Source organism: Thermobia domestica, chromosome 15 (assembly GCF_964235325.1).
Source record: "Thermobia domestica chromosome 15, izTheDome1.hap1.1, whole genome shotgun sequence".
Lineage (NCBI taxonomy): Eukaryota > Metazoa > Arthropoda > Insecta > Zygentoma > Lepismatidae > Thermobia > Thermobia domestica.
In genome coordinates, this window is record NC_137468.1 from 167,838,148 (window position 1) to 167,855,693 (window position 17,546).

At 36.0% G+C, this 17,546-nt stretch overlaps 1 protein-coding gene across 2 annotated transcripts in view; it reads right to left on the reverse strand.

Annotated features, from left to right (window-relative positions):
- Nucleotides 1-17,546, reverse strand: part of LOC145671344 (uncharacterized) — a 128,847-nt gene that overhangs the window by 26,459 nt on the left and 84,842 nt on the right. The window contains exons 8-12 of one of the 2 annotated variants that reach the window (XM_081740380.1): nt 14,387-14,552; nt 11,660-11,764; nt 10,973-11,070; nt 5,718-5,838; nt 1,966-2,114 (exon numbers count right to left, since the gene is read on the reverse strand). In XM_081740380.1, the coding sequence (XP_081596506.1) occupies nt 1,966-2,114; nt 5,718-5,838; nt 10,973-11,070; nt 11,660-11,764; nt 14,387-14,552 (639 nt within the window). Of the gene's footprint in view, nt 1-1,965; nt 2,115-5,657; nt 5,839-10,972; nt 11,071-11,659; nt 11,765-14,386; nt 14,553-17,546 lie in introns of both variants that reach the window. The other variant, XM_081740379.1, reaches the window with a different exon arrangement.

Sequence of the window (17,546 nt, forward strand, 5' to 3'; positions counted from 1 at the left end):
CCATCTTTGATCTTGCGAACCTACCTCCCAAGTCTGCAGCTGTTAGACAACATTCACTAAGAGCATACCTTCAAGTCCAGTTTTGGTTTGGAAATAAGCTCGAACCTACAGAATGGAGTTGGTAGTACGTGAAAAATGAAAAATTGGTTCCAGTGTTAATTTTTCCAGCGGTGCCTGATGAGCTCTTGAATCAAATTAGTTGTCAATATAAAATCTCTCTTCGTAGTGAATATTCCAAAAGATATGAATGTCGAAAAAACGTCCTGTACTGAATTTTGCAAAAACTGCAGTGGCATGACCCGCATTAATACTGAAGAAGTTATTTCTGATGAACCAGATGAAGTTGTCGACGATGTCTTATAAACTACTCTTGTAGCTCCATGCAATTAGGAACTAAATGCATCCTGCGTTATTGTAAATAATCTATTCATAATAAGTACATCAAAGTACTCTAAACATTTGAAAAGATGTACTTGAAATTACAATTTATTATCTACAATTTTGAAGTGACATTTTTATTTACAAAGATAAAATAAAAAAAAAAAAAAATTATATGATAAAAATTTATTTTGAAAATTTACCTCAATTTAATAACTAACATCAAATAATCCATTTTATTTTGCGTAATTAGGCGTTTAGAAGATGAAAATCCACGTATATTTGTTCGAGATACAGGAACAAATGTGAGAGGAACGAATTCTTGTGCTGCCATTTTTAGACGCCATTTTGAAAGTGAAGCCGTCTTGGGATCGATGAGGACTTTTAGTATGTTTTAAGGTTTAGTTTGAAATGCCGATACTGAGAAATTCAGCTTTCATTTAATTAGTCCGATACGATCCCTATATTTTGATTATCTTCCCAGGAGTACGTTTCGGGGGTTTAGAAATTTGGATTTTGCGTAACAAAATACATCGAATCCATGACCTGGGGTCCACAGCACAGAATTTTGTTTTTCTGTATGGCTGTCTCACGTGTACTCTCCCTATGCAAAATCGCTAAAGTTTGGGGTTTCTAAAGTCGATCGTATGTGCTGTCTTACGTGTATTCGCTGATGTCTTTCGCCCATAAAAGAAGTGACACGGTCGATCGTCTTGGGGTTTCGAACTTTAAATTCTGCGTAAGAAAATACATCGAACCCTGGGGGTCCGGTGCACAGACCTTAGTTTTTGTGCGTGGCTGTGTTATTAATTGTTTGGTAATTAAATTTTGTACAAAATAATTTTTCAACTATACATAGAGTCAATATAACGTTTGAGAAAACAAAGTAGGTTTAATGCATTATTATTGTAAATCTTAAACAAGAAAATTTCCCCATAACACATATATAGTAGAAAATTACCAGAATAAATTTTGTGTGGCTAGATTTTCAAACGGAACCACTGAACACTTACACTTTCTTTCTTAAATGTATGAATATATTGAATAGTAAATGAAATGTTAGGTTATTGTTACTGACTTTTTAATATCAACATTTCTATTTAATTTGCAAATTGCTTTTTATGCAAAATAATTAACAAACGATTTTTTATTGAAGCAAACCTTTATATTTACATATTGTTCGGTGACAACGCTCCCCTGTCGCTTGTGAAAGAAGCTTTGGTTCAATCCATGACCATGTAAGCTAATACCGCAGAATAGTGTCCTTAAGCTTACAGCAGTGTCAAATTTCCTCCTATCACTATTCACCAATTCTACCTTTTGCTTTTATTACTTAGCCTAACAGGCAACTGCGACACTACGAACTGCAGACTACATAGACCATTCATATGCAATTTTTGAAACACACTTTGTACATCCAAAATACACAATTATGGCTACTGAAATAAATTGTTTAAAAGATCTGGAAATTTTACAGTAATACTGAAACTAACTTTAGCGCAGTATTCATATAGATGTATGGGAGTTTCTTTTTAAAAATTATAAACTTACTAACATAGTATAACCAACACCTAGTTCTCCACTTACCTTCACGGGAGTCTTCTGGATTTCTTTTGCCTTCATCGACACTCTACAAATTGGACTCAAATCACTATTACGCCTTCTCAGTGGCGTGCTCTTTCGGTATTGCAAACTCTTTGCTTGAGGGGTTTCTGGAACTGGAGTTTCAGACTCTCCTAAAAGGGGGGAAAATATTGAATTGAATTTCTAGCTTCAAGAAATCTAACATACTGTATTTGAAAGTTGTAATTATAGGAAATACTTGATAAATCGGACTTGCTAGAAGTCCAAAACTTGCAATCCTAGTCAATTAAGAAATACATTAAACTGTTCAAGAATCACATTCATGGGAGAAAAAAGCAGTTACGAATGTATTAGCGATGATCAATCTGGTCTCGCGTTCGAATCCTGGTGGAGACATTTCAGTGTTGACATAATAACGTAAAACAATTGGAAGATAATATGAACTAAAATTAGAGGGCTCCGATCTAGAAAATCTCAAGTACCCATGTCAAATGGGAATAGAGCCAAGCTTCCAAAATAAGGAATATTCCATTTTCCTTTATGCAATTCTTTGCCTGTATCCATAAGACAACGTATTTTGAGACAGATTCACAGGAAAGAATTTAAAATATATGCTTTTCTTATAGTCCTATCTATGAGTAAAGGTAAAAGTCCTGCCCACTGGCGTAGTGGCTAGCATATGCCTTTGGTGCACAAGGCTAGCATATGCCTTTTGTGATTTTCGGTGAGAGCACAAAATTAAATTTCACAACCATTCGCTTTCATTAATCATCAGTCTCTTTCCGTTTAAAGAACGGAACCATGGTACGTTAAAAAATTTGATTTCATTTTACGAGTCCAGATAAAAAGCGTTTCAAGAAATTGAATGTCCAGTAGTTTTACAACATGGCTCTGCCATTAAGTTCAAAGGAAAACAAAACTATGTAATCTAACTGCAACCTTAAAAGAGTATAACGAAACTGCATTCTATTTTCAGATGTGCTCATTTCAATTTTTGATTCACTTTCCTCCATCTAGAGTTCCCTCGTGGCTATATGGTTAGCATAATTGCCTTCGGCGTGGGAGATTCGAGCTAGATTCCCGGTTGGAGCTCACGTGATTCGTATCCCACATTAAGCTGTATTCATTTCTCACAGTCTCATTGTAGAAGGACGTTAAATTCCACGGCAATCCACCTTTGCATTTGACTATAATATACTTGATTTTTTTTGCAGATTTGAAAAGAATGATAATTTTCTACAGGGTGGCCACAAAGTCCCGTTACCCCTTGATAAATGATAATGTAAGATTTTCCATTGTTTCAGATTGTGTGAACGATGGCTGATCCTTCCAGTTACAGTTGAAGAACGTGTTATTGCAAGTTGTTGGGTGCAGGAGAAAAATCCCACAAGTAAGACACTGGCAGAAGTGCGTGCAGACTTTCAGACAATCCACACTTTTATGAAGAGCTGGAATAGAATCCGCCGATGTGATTTGGGTAGGCGTGGACAGCAGACGCGTGTGTGGGTCGTTCTTTTTCAACGGTGTTGTGAATCACCAACGATATCTGGACACGTTGCAGAACTGGTTTGTTTCTCTCTTGGAAGAGCACAGAATCTGAGACATGTTGGTTTCAGCATGATGTAACACCTGCCCATTATCCCCTTCCCGTACGCAAATATCTTACGGAAGTCTTTCCTGGGCGTTGGATTGGTCGTGGTAATCCGGATCTGCCCGCACCACTTCCCTGGCCACCACGAAGCGCAGACCTCACCATCTGTGATAATGCGTCATAGGGTTCATAAGGGACATCGTTGCACAAAACCGTTACGATACCACTGCCAAACTGTGAAACAAGTTTTCACTCAAGTTACACCTGTAATGCTCCGCAAAATTTCGCACAGAACTTGGCGGCGTCGACATGAATATGAGGTCGACAGACTGATCGTTTGGACACTTAATGTTCTCGATCTCAATAAAACTTCTCGAAAGTACTGTTTTGATGTCATTCACTTCATTCCGTGTAGTTATTTACGCACGTTTAATGGTTTATGTTAATGGGATTTTGTAGTCACCCTATACTTCCATTACAATTTGGAAATTGATGTAAATGATATGAAGTATCAATTCTATCATCATTTCGCACATGTGCATATTTCCTGAGGATATTGTGCATAAACATCTGCAATATTTTAAAAACTACTTCCCTCCCCCTTCTTTCGTCAGCAAAGGTTACTTTTTCACATGCTCCAAATTCTTATACATTATTGAGATACTTTAAATGTGTGCATTTTCTATGAAACGTACTCAAGCCTGACGAGATTATTTTAAATAACCGAGTGTATAATATATACTTCGAGGTATTCAGAATTTGAGTTGATTTGGAGTTCAACGTTCCTTTCAGCAGCGAGGCTATATGAGACGGGACGTGCTGATTAACGTGGAATCCGAACTACATGAGCTCCGCCGGGAATCGAACCCGGATCTCCCACGCCAAGGGCGCGTACGCTAACCGTTTATCCACGAAGGAATTCCAAGTATTAAGAAGTTATTCGAAAGCCTAACTTGGCTTTCAAAACATTTTTTCTTAGGTGCACCTACATAACTCACAGTTTTTTACACTTACAAGAACTTGCTATATTTCACAAAACATTTTATTATATATTCTCTCTCTCTCTCTCTCTCTCTCTCTCTCTCTCTCTCTCTCTATATATATATATATATATATATGTAATTTTTTTTAAAAGAAATAAGTCTATTTACATTCCAATATCTTTCCTTTTGTGGTTACTTTTAGCAAATCATAGCTGCTAATTCATAGTTGGAAATTATTTCATTTTTGATGATTTCGGTCTTGTGCGTAAAATTATATATATATATATTTTTTTGTAAAATATGTATCTTAGTTGATAAATGGTAGCTGTAATTTAACAGTATTTTTATCTAATATAATTAGTGATTATGGCATGTAAAAAGCTGTAAGTTATTTAGCGACCTAAGACGAAATACACTTGTGTGTTTAAATGCAAGTCAATACCTTTGAAAAGCCAAGTCACGGTGTCTACTAAAATTCCAAAATTAAATTTCGTGACTTTTTCTTTACCAAACCATTAAATTTCGTAACATTCTCAAGAGGGAATTTGGGTGCGAATGAGGCCGAATTTCCATGCATGCGATAGAAGCGTGCTTTGCTTGCGATTTTGTAGCGTCTAAAGCCGACCATAGACATTTTAGGCAGTGATTTTTGAGGTTTTTAGAACAAAATTTTCCAGTCTGTACTTATATTTGCACGGATATAAAAATCGTGACCCAAAAGCTAAATTTCGTGACTTCTTGACTTTCATGACCGTTTTCTGATTTCGGAATTTTTCATGACTTTCGTGACCGATAGATATCCTGCAAGTCCATTTCATAAAAGATACATACATTTAGGTTTCTTTATTTGAAACTACTTTCGCCATTGTGTCAACACTGAAAAAGCTATAAATTTTCTACTCGATATTTCATACTGATATAAATATTAACTCCTAGCTTATGGAATAATACTTTCATATTACGCTAAAAGAGTAAATATATATATATATATATATATATATATATATATATATATATATATATATATATAAATGAATAGCGACAGATGCGTAACTTCCTATTCTCAGCTAGATAAACTAATTTTTATGATAGTTAAACATTACGAATATTTATACACTTACTTATACGCTCAATTTCTAACGAGTTACGATCCACTTCATCAACAAATAAGACGCGCTTACGTGGAGTAGTAGTATCTGGTTGTACGGGAGACTTCTCTTTGATGACACTTCGCTTTAGGATTGACTTCCGGGCAGATTTGTTTGCTGAAGTAGGATTATGAGGTGTATGATCCATTCCATTCTGTTTTAAAAATAAAGAATAACATTTGAAACAATCTATAATATTTCACTACCATTTCATTCGTTATACTTAAAAAATTGGAATTTAAATATCTAAAGAATTCTTACCTTGGAGAAATACAGTATTACCTTTTTACACTAAAAATGGAGGAAAATTGGGAAATGTGAAGTTTGTAAAATTTATATCCCCAAAACTGAAATACAAAAAACTGTAATACTTGAAGATTTGGATATTTGTATTAATAAAACAAAACATAATAAAAGCACTAAATATATTAAAAACACTTGCGTAACAGATTCAGCAATGTAACATATTATCCGAAAAGTTCGTATCAATACTGTGTCTGACCAAGGCGATGTTCAACTGCTGTATATATGTCAGTGGCGTATACTGGTTTGATGGCTTGGGCTACCACTAACCATTATAACACATTATTATTATTATTATTATTATTATTATTATTATTATTATTATTATTATTATTGGGGTTTAGTTTCCACGTTATTATGCAGTCTTCAAAATAAGAAAAATCTAACAACACGGATTATTTATGAAGTAGATAAATATTATTTTGTCTTCACTAGCAAGACTTATATTATCTTATTAGTATTACGGAAAAACGATCGTACGTTTCTACCTCATTTTTTCCATGAAGTATTCCTACATTTTGCTTTGGATAGACTCGGCAGAGCAAATGGAAGCTGTCCAAGTAATAAAGAACGCTGAAATAGGCGATTAGCTAACGGAGAAGCGTTAAGAGCCTTGACAACTAAACAAATAATGAAACAAGTATTTATAACAGCTATGTTAACTATCGCAAAATACTATAAAACACAACATTTTCGTTGCGTTGACGCAAACCGCTACGGAGAGGCTCAAGGTGTCAGGGACAATTCCCAGAGACCCCCAAAATGCTTTGTTATTACTCGTATAATTTCCCTACCCTTCTCACGCTCAAGAAACCGATTTCCCTGGACTGCTGTTACCTGGCAGCCCTTTCGTACGCTGTGGGCGGAGGTGGAGCGAAGGGGAATGCGCTGATACAATTTTTGATGTAGTAGCTAGAGAGTGGTTTCTGCTGCGTTGTCATATCGAAGAATCGTATGTTAGCGAGACAGACTGCGTGCAAAGAAGTTAGTGGATCTTTTTAAGTGCTGTGCCATCAGTTGTAGCTCAATATTTATTAAATGAATGCAACTAAATGGGGATGAAACTGATGCACAACACGGTACTTAACTGTAAAATTGTGGTTGAATTTAAATAAAATTCAAATGTTTTTAATTTGAAAAATGACTAGTTGTGGGAAAGAGGTGAGAGAGAGAAAGGACATAGTTAAGGAATAAAGGAAGAGCACTAGCCTGATAATTCCAACGACTTATATAACTGAATTTAGCAAATTAAGTTAGGACTTTACATTTAATACACAGTTACTTCACAGTACACACAATTCTCAAAAGCTTGTATCATTGAAAGAAGATACTAAAGTATATAATTATCCATGTAATTTAGTTTATATTATAATAACTCTTTTATAATATCCTAGGGCTACCGCCGGTAGGCCCGGTAGCCGACAAAATACGCCACTGGTATATGTTACATAGATATTAGTATATTTAGTGCTTTGCTCAGTTTTGTTTTATTAATATATGTTGAATATTTTTGGATACAATGTATCGTACAAAATTTAGATAATATACTAAAAAACAACCTCAGGAGTTAAATTGTTTAAATGTGTAAATTTTAAAGTACAGGGTAGCCATCGGGTTTCAAGCACTGTTTAATGACAAGAATACGACGTACAAAGACGGGTAATACATGAGAAGAGATACACTCGCCGAATTTAAAAAGCGCCTTGTGGATCGCATGCTTACTAGATGGCAGTCCTGGGACGACATTGTACAAGATGGCGGTAATGTAGAAGATATTTTGTGTGTTAAAATTTATGAAGAGTTTGTCGGTTATAAGTGTTCAGCGTGCATTCTTAAGCAATTACAGAAAAGCTGTATCTGGTCACCAGAGCATTTTGCGTTAGTTCCGTCAGTTTCATTATACTTCTTGTGTGTGTAAACGGAAAAGCACGGGCCACCGTGTCTCTCAGAGGAAACTGCAGAGCGCGTGAGAGAGCTTTGTGCGCAGCCCACAAAAGTCAACCGTTCGAGCAAGCCGTGAACTGGTCATTCTGTAGAAAACAGTGTGGAATGTTTTGCGGCGGTGTTTGCATTTGAAACTCGACCGTTTGCAAGTGCTACAACGAATCCACGCTGAACGCTCGTAACAGTTGAACACTTCGCATATTCTAACACACAACAACTCTTCTTCTGCAATGCCGAAATCTTGTAGAGTCCCGTCACAGGACTGCCATCTAGCATGCACGCGAGTCACGAGGCGGGCTTTTAAAATTTGGTAAGTGTATGTATCATTTCATGTATACCTGTCTTCGTGTATCGTATATTTGCCATTCAACAGTGCTTTGAAACCTAATGAATCATTTAGGCTAACCCTGTACTTCACAGAATTAAGACTCAAATACACATTCAAGTATGAGTTTAAGATTTAGATATTAAAAAGAAATTTTGTAATCTACAATTCTAAGGGGATGGAATATTTTTTTAAACCAAGAATACCGCATTTTTTCTCTTAGTCCTCATATGGTTTTCCCCGAAAAAACACTGAACACTATATTATATATATATATATATATATATATATATATATATATATATATATATACAGGGTGCGGCACGTAAAACCGGCCCGTCGTAATATTCTGGTATATTGTGTTTTTGGCAACACTTAAATAATCTACCTTCCTACCAAGAGATGACGTGTCGAGGTCGGGTCGACTTACGTGACCTGCAGCAGTCACGTGCAGCCGCAGCCAGTGAAACTTGTCGAAACCAGTTGAGAAAAAGGCCTAGTTGTGTTAAGCCGGGTGAGTGTCAGTGTGTGATAATGCCGTATTCGATACCCGAGCGTGTTGCCATTGTTGAAGGGTTCATTCTCCTGGATCTTTTGTGAAAACAAAGAATTTGTTTCGGGAGAAATTTCCAGGACGTTCTGTGCCAGCAAAAAGCACCATTCAGGAATTGATTGAAAAATGGCGGCGTACAGGATCGGTTCAAAATGCTCCCAGGAACAGACGACCATCTGTCTGCACACCTGAATTAAAGATGCAGGTGGAGGAGATAATAAGAAGTCCTCGAAAGTCAACCAGGAGATTGAGTCAACAGGTTCATGCGAGTGAGAGAAGTTGCAGACGTGTTTTAAAAGGACTGAAGTTAAAACCGTACCGGATAAGTGTTCTGCAAGAACTGAAGGAGCCTGACCTGCAGAAGAGGGTGCATTTCTGATCATGGCTGTTGAGCAATGTTGCCAGTGGTTTCTTGGATCCACTAATGCTCATCATGAGTGACGAGGCGTGGTTCCACCTGTCTGGGTACGTAAATTCCCAAAACAACCGGTATTGGTCGACAGAAAATCCACACGCAATCCACCAGGTACCCTTGCATGATGAGAAGATTGGTGTTTGGTGTGCCATTTCCGCCACACGCGTCATTGGGCCCATATTCTTTGAGACTACAGTGAACAGTGACGTGTATATGGGAATCCTGGAGGAGTTTTATACACACTTGACCGAAGAGGAGCGTCAGTTATGTTACTTTCAGCAGGACGGTGCAACATGCCACACATCAGCTGCATCATTGTCCCTTGTGCATGAGATGTTTACACCAGAGAGGACAATCAGCAAAGGCTTGTGGCCTCCTCGGTCACCAGACTTGTCCACGTGTGACTTTTACTTACGGGGACTGTTAAAGGGAAGAGTATACGAAACAAATCCACACACAATTGAAGAACTCAAGACCAGGATCCAGGATGTTACCAAGAGCATTACAACACAAGAACTGACAAGGGTATATATGAATCTCCTCAATCGTGCTCACATGTGTGTTGAAGTGGGCGGAGGACACTTTCAGCACCTGCTGTGAAGGTGAGTAGTCATATTCAATACATTACATTTCATTTGTGTGTTGTAGTTAATCATATTCAATACATTACATTTTATTTTATGTGTTCACTTTACGGGCCGGTTTTACGTGCCGCACCCTATATATTACACGAGATAAACCAAATTTATTTTATTTGGATGAAACTTGGCATGGTGGTAGACTTTCACCTGCTACACAAGCTTCTAAAGGGATGCGCGGTGGTTGTGGTAGAGCGTGGGGTCCTTTGTTCGATCCCAATCCAAGCCAAGTGAAACTCTGCTGAACAATGTGCGTGGGATTTTTCAGGGTTCTCTCACTTACTTCATACCACCGTTATCATTCATCTCATCATCAGTCTCGGCCTCGCCGTATAATCGTGGAACGTTAAACTAAAAAAGCTTGTAAATAGTATGGTGTGCAGAGCTTTAGTTCCTACGCCGTACGTAAATAAATATCAAATGAAGAAATTTTTGAAGGATTACGCGTTTTATTAGTTTTGAGTTTTTCCTTCCCAACTTTAAAACAAATACATATCATCGTGACGTGGCAAACACCCAAGAATGAATTGATTATTTACTTCTCGATTACAGAAATATCGAAATTTATAGAAGTCCTACCAGCTTCCAAAAGCACATCAATATACATATAAAGAACAAAAACTACTTCACAAGAACTATTCTATTCCTAACAATTACAATGACTTATTTCTACAAAAAAATTCGTATCAATGCTTATGAGTTAAGAACAATTTCAAATTTTTCATAAATCGAAATCACTATTAAAACTAGTCGGTACTCAAACACAAAGAATGAAAGACCCTGAATCGAACCCGGGACCTCCAGTATACCACGCCGACGCGTTAACCATTACACCACCCTGTCAGCTTCCCAGAACAGCCACTCATTCTCGAGGTCAGTGCTCTCATCCCAGCCAACGTGAGTTGTACCACAGACCCCTGCTGTGATTGGACAATCCTGTGTCCATATACTGAGTACCTTCCGGTCCAGTGAGTTACTTTTTCACTGTGTGTTACAGAATTCGCACCTATAGAGGATCTGGTAAAAAAAAAAAAAAAAAAAAAGTTTCCTTCTTTCCTATATAATGGATACTATTCTAGCCAACAAAATATGTAAATAGGTTACACTCACTTGACAATTATTCTGATGTGCTTTGGGTGTCTCCAATGTACTTTGCAGAACTTGCTCCAGAAGACCAGACTGTCTGTTCTTTCCTGGAGTGGATGATGCTGAAAAAGACAAGAAAATATACTTCGAATACTATGACAACACGAACAAAATTCAGTCGATGTAACGCTGAATTAGATGTGAATTAGAATAAAATTATCAGCTTTAGTTTGAATAAAGAAGACACAAAACACTGTTGGGAGTGACAATAGGTGTAAAGGAATACTGCTAATGGCAATTTCGACAGAAAGGGGTTTATGCTATTAGAGAAAGGAGAAGTTCTTATAGGTGGAGTAATAAATAATTATTGTTAAAACTGAATAAATGGAGTTTGTGAGGAGAATCTAGTTTATTACTGTAAGCTAAACTATAGATAACGAGGACACTCAAGTTGGCAGTCTGCCTTCCGAGAACAACATTGCAGGAAGACTCAAAAGAGTAGTAATACCATGAATTATACACAAAGTTTGCAAATTTATACCAACGATCGGAGAGTTTAATTTAAGTAACATATTACCTGTTTCAAAAATATTTCTCTATTATAAAAGTAACCCCTTTTCGGCCAATATACTTTTCTTCTCTAATACTATTTGTCTATAAAAGCAGACATTTACAAATTAGTATTTGAAATAATAAACTCAAAACACTTACTGGTTGCTTGAGATTTTCTAGGGGACTCAATCCTGAAGAAACCACCCTCGAATACATTAGCATCGTTATTTTCAGTTTTTGATTCTTGTTTCTTTTGTTTCGCAGCTAGAAAAAACAACAAACATTCAATAATACCGTGGAAGCAAAGAATTCAATAATAATAAAATAAAACTGAACATCTATAGTAGCCTATTTCTCTAATGCCTCAGATAAAGTATCAATATTTTCTCACCAGCATTTAAGAAAGATGGTACAAGATAGAAAACAATGACTGAATCACAAATATCTTACATCTGAACTAGAGAAAGAAGAGTAACTGATCACGAAAAAACTATATGAACGGAACGACTCTAGTATTACATATTGTCCAACGTGATTCAAGAATGAAATAGTCAGTCGTCAAGACACTTAGCAATATTACATTACAGTGAAAAGATAAGACCATATATTACATGACAATATATTAAACATCCTGACATGTCTGAGATATATATAATTTAGATAGAACGCAAGTGCCTGGTAAGTGAATTATTCACTGTTAGGCAACACGCTCAGAAACTTAAACGATCATTTTACTTACCTTAAATTCTGATTCCTGAAAATGCCTTGCATTTACAAACTTTCAGTTCTTACCTGAAGCCTTGCACACGGAGCATAAAAATAGGAATAAAATTAACAAAAACATAAGAGCAGTGAAGATACACCTTGCCAATTGGCTGGTTACACGTCAAATGGAGAAACGTGCTCAACTAATGGGCTCAAGTTGTACGTTCTTTTGTTCCGGCAGGGAAGGTTACCAACGTGTACGGTATTTTTAATCTCCGTGAACAGGGCTCCAGCAGAAAACAGTAAATTTCCAAGTGCAAGAAATTTCCAGTATCAAAATTTAAAGTTAATGAAACGAATTGTATAAAACAGTTTTCACACTGAATTTATTATTGTTATTCAATAAACCAAAGCTTGCAGAGTAAAATATTACACGTACACTATATATATTATACTATTCCGACATACGTGAGTATCACCCAGTACGCAAGTTTAAATTACTTATAGAATTGAAGTGGTTCTTCACACACTTCAGTTTAAAATGTTTTCTACAAATATCTTAATTTTCCAGACGTTCTGTCGGTCTGCTCTCCCCTGATGATCGATCAATACCTTGCCTATTACAATTTAATGTTTATATATCTATATATATCTCCTCCAAAAAAAACTTTCACATCTTATTTTAATATTCTTATTTCAATTCCAGTTGTTTCGTGGACTAATCTTATACGTAGTCCACGTATCGGCCTACTGATTTCATGGAATTATATTTGAATTTTCAGTTACATATTCACAATTCGACTGACACAAACTACTTACGAAATTAATAGGACCTAAAATTTTAAATACAGTATGACTACTGATTATCTTTTGTCTCGCTTTCTCTTTTCTTCAATTCTTGAACTACTTTAAAGTCAATTCCAAGGAATGTGCTAGTTTGTTTATGAACTGATACAAAAAGGAATTTTACTTACACAGAGTGAATATTGTTGCCTATGTAGTGCATCAAGGATTATTATTTTTATACTCTGTTTTTCGCAAACGTCACAACTTACTTATTCATGTAGTCCTCAGGATTACTTCTTGAACCGTTCCTTAACGCCTAATTTTCTTTCGCAATTCTCGTACTTTCCTTTCAATGAGAAACGTTCCTCGTGTTACTAGCTTCTTCAAGTCACCTAATTTTCTATACCTTCAGTTTATCCTTTCCCTTGTAATTTACGATTAATCTCTAAATGTTCGTGATATCTTTGCCTCGCTCCTCGAACACAATGTAACATTTTTCTATTAATTTCCATTTGCCTAATTCCACCATTTTCATGGATAGCATATCATGCATATTTCATTAATACTAGTGTTTGTTCATGGGTGTTCTCTACTAAAACTGAATTGTTAACAGGAAAGCTACTTTCCACACAGCATTACCATGCGATAAAATAAAGCATATTTTCATCCCTTCCAACAATTCATTGTACTTGGTACAGAAAGGGAATTTGCACAGAAACCAACTCTGACCTAATTTGACCTGTTTGCTTGATTACTGCAGGGTCTAGTGAAAAGCTACGTACAATTTTAGTTTATGCAATTTTATAATTTTAAACTTCAAAGGGCCATTTTCCACCAGCTCTGTTACCACTGCTACAAGAAACTTCCAAGACTTCGTAAGAAATTCCATGTTTTCCATAACGGAAATTTTATTTTTTAGACTCACCTTTCCTTCCTTTACTAGTTTGGTCCCAGGGTTATCTCCGGTACTCGTTTTCCAAGACTGAGCTAATCTCTCGGACTTACCGCCTAGGAAGAAAAACTCATACACTCACCGGAAACTGAACACAGATCGCTAGATTGGAAGTCGGACACTAGTGACTGAGCTAGAGGCCAGCCCTCTCAATTTATCTTGTAATTTAAAAATAATATTTTTAAAATATACATTTTCCATATATTAGCAGCCTGCTGTAGCCCTTTTCAGTTTCTTTATTCATAAGATATATATATTTGGTAAATTTCCCTACTATTTAGATGCTTCTCTGACAAATGTAGCTTCGTTCACTTTCCCGATCTGTAGAAACCCTGTAAAATCACCCAATTCAGTTAGCTCAAGTCTTTCTTCTTTTTTCTGATTAAAAAAAAAAAAAAAAAAAAAAATCCAAGTCTATTTCTAAGTAAAACACAAACACTTACCCAGAATTGCAGCTCTAATATTGGACTTCACATGTTTAAATTTGTCCTTATTTTGTGTCGCAGGTTGGCGTTTCTTAGGGACTCTGGCACGTGGTATATCTTCTTCCTTCCAATCGTTTTGCTTCAGTTTGTCCAGCTGATTGAACTTTTTGTCCAGATCTCGTACCTTAAAAAACAAAACAAAAAAATGAAATCTAAAAATTGTTACAAGTTCTACGTAAATTTCATAAAAGAAAACGTTACCTTTTCAGAAGAGCTGCAAAAGATCTCTAATATACTGTATGAGTGAACCAGTTTCTCCCTTGTAAGTTACTTTGTCGCTGAAAACTTTCCTCGTCTGCCTCCTGCTGACAACCTAAGTAGTGGTGACAATACATATTAACGAAAGGAGGAAACAACCGACTCTTTTATACACCAGATTCTCCGTAGGTGCCAGTTCAATAAGTGAAAAGTTAATGACTGGACTGGGTCTCGAACCCAGTCTCTCCGGTGTATCGTGTCGATGCGTTAACTAAGTCATCGAGTACGCTTCCCAGAACAGTCACACACTCACTCACTCCTGAAGTCTCTGCTTTTCACTCAGATAAAGAGTAATCTAGCTCAAAAAAGTTGAAGTGTTTAAACTTGTGGAACTATCATACGTTAAGTTGACAACCTTAATCTAGTATTCAAGTTCCGATGAAAGCTTTTAAGGTTGGTTTAAAGGGACAAGTTTTGCCGATAGATGGCACTACAGTCTTCGTACCTCCCATGTATTTTTTTTATCTTTCACGAAAATTCACGATTTCTCTTACAAGTTTCAACCTACAGAAAGTTTCAGTTTTAGGAAAGGAACTTCATACTCTATCGAAGGCAATAATCCGTGCCGATTTTTTATTTAGAATTTCCTTCATTGTTGAAATGGCTTGGTAGTTGAAATGGATATTCAAATCTTTAACAATCGAACTCTTTCAACAATGAAGAAAATTCTAAATAAAACATCGGCACGGATTGTTCCCTTTGATAGGTTATGAAGTTCCTTCTCTAAAAATTTGAAGTCTCTAGGTTGAAATTTATAAAAGAAATTGTAACCTTAACAAGCAGAGAGAGAGAGAAAAAAATATAATTTAAAAATATTCAATACATTTTCGCAGAAATTTAGCGACCTGGCAAATGTTGACTGAAATTGACACGTTAATAACTTCATAAGACTTGCTCTATGGGGCTATTTTAATTGCATATTTTCTGACCTACGAATTCTTGTCTTCCCGCCATAATAGACTAACTGCTGTAAGATATGCGCGCGCGGATGAATATTTTGCTCGATGAATATGTTTATTTCGACTAGTTTGCTCGACTCTGTATAGGGTAGTTTAAGTAGAAAATGTACTTTCCAAATTGAGTCTTGTTTTCAAATTCCTTTTATCAGAAATCAACGACTTCGGATCACTTCAGTATTTCAATAAATGCTTTTCGTGAAGTTTGACACATTGCATTGCTTTTCGAACAAGTATTTCTAGATTCAAAGGGGGCTTTTATATAGTTTTGGAAATTGTTTCAACCGAAGTTAGAACTTTGTCATATCTATTTACTTGCATACATTCTCACAAACACTTTAAAATTACAGTAAAGTTGATATTAGGATTAGGGCAATCGGTACATGAGGAAAAGAATACTGAAAACTGGTCACCTAACATTTTATATCGCAATTATTTGTATGCCTTACGATTTGATACTTTTGCGGCATCATAAAGGAGATATGTTTATTTCTTAGTGTTATAGTTTGTCAGTATCCTGTGGTTACAAATTTGCATGCATAGCGAAATTCCCGTAGAGATTTTCAAAATCTAAAAAAGGTTTGTGCAGTGAAATGAAATCATTCAGTTTTATTTCAAATAGTTATGCCGTGCAGGTCAAAAGAGACTGATGGTAATGAATTAAATGAAGGAAGTAGAAGGAAACTGGAAACCAAGGTAACCAATGCACATCTAATCTGAGATCACATGCACAGGATTGGCTGAGAGAAAGTACAAATTAACGCAAATGTGGAATCAAATATGAAAACCAATTACCTACTAGTAATACGTTGTAACATAGAATTAAATTGGAAATTTGGTTCCGATCAGTTCACACGCTGTCTACTAAAATCCCAAAATGAATTTTCATGACTTTTTCGTAATATTTTCTTTCCCAAGCCATAAAATTTAGTAACATTCTCAAGAGCGAATTAGGCCAAATTCTCACACATGCGATAGAAGAGTGCTTTGCTTGGGATTTGGTAGCGTCTAAAGCCGAAAATACACACTTTTTGGTGATGACGTTTGACGTTTTATAGAACAAAATTTTCCAGTCTATACCACATTTCTCCATATAAAAAGAACTGTGACCTAAAAGCTAAATTTCGTTACTTTTTCTAGACCGTTTTCTGATTTCGTGACCGATAGACACCCTGGTTCAATACTGCGGCAATCTGGACTTTGTATAGTAAGGCGAATGTTCAAAACCACATTTTGTGATGCAGGAAAAAAGCTGTACAAATATCAATTAGACTTTTCTCTAGGTTAATATAAGACTACTACTATGGTCACGTGAAAACTAATATTACACTACAAACTTCACAAAATATGTATATAGGGAGCACGGTGAGTCAGCGATAGAGCGTTGTCCGCTGGTGCCAGGAGCCTTGGTTAGATCCTAGATCATGAGTTTCAGGAAGGTAACAACGTGTCCGTGAGTTTCCTGAAGGTTGTCTTAACCTATTGGGTAAATAATGTAACGCAAAATTAGAAATTTAGTTTCATTTCAAAATGTCGATATGAAAAGCAAGAGTGACATCTAAATGTTTGTTTTTAAATTCCATTTTTTTCCACATCTATTTATATTATTTTTCCAGATTTATATTTTATAAAACAAACAAATTGTTATTGTTGACTTCTACAAGAAGGTCAGTTGAGAAAAACATGCAGTAACTAACAAAAGTAAGCAGTTCTCACTTAACTGCCATGTGATTTCTCTCTCTCGGTAACAGTTATCTGCTACAAAGAAGGAATAATTAGCAAACAAATAGAAAAGTTACGAATCTCAGTTTAAAATATTCCAGATTCACTATATACACAATCAGGCTAAACCTGTTCCAAAGATAATATTCAGAAGTTCTTGAACTGAAAGAAGCAATCCTAGC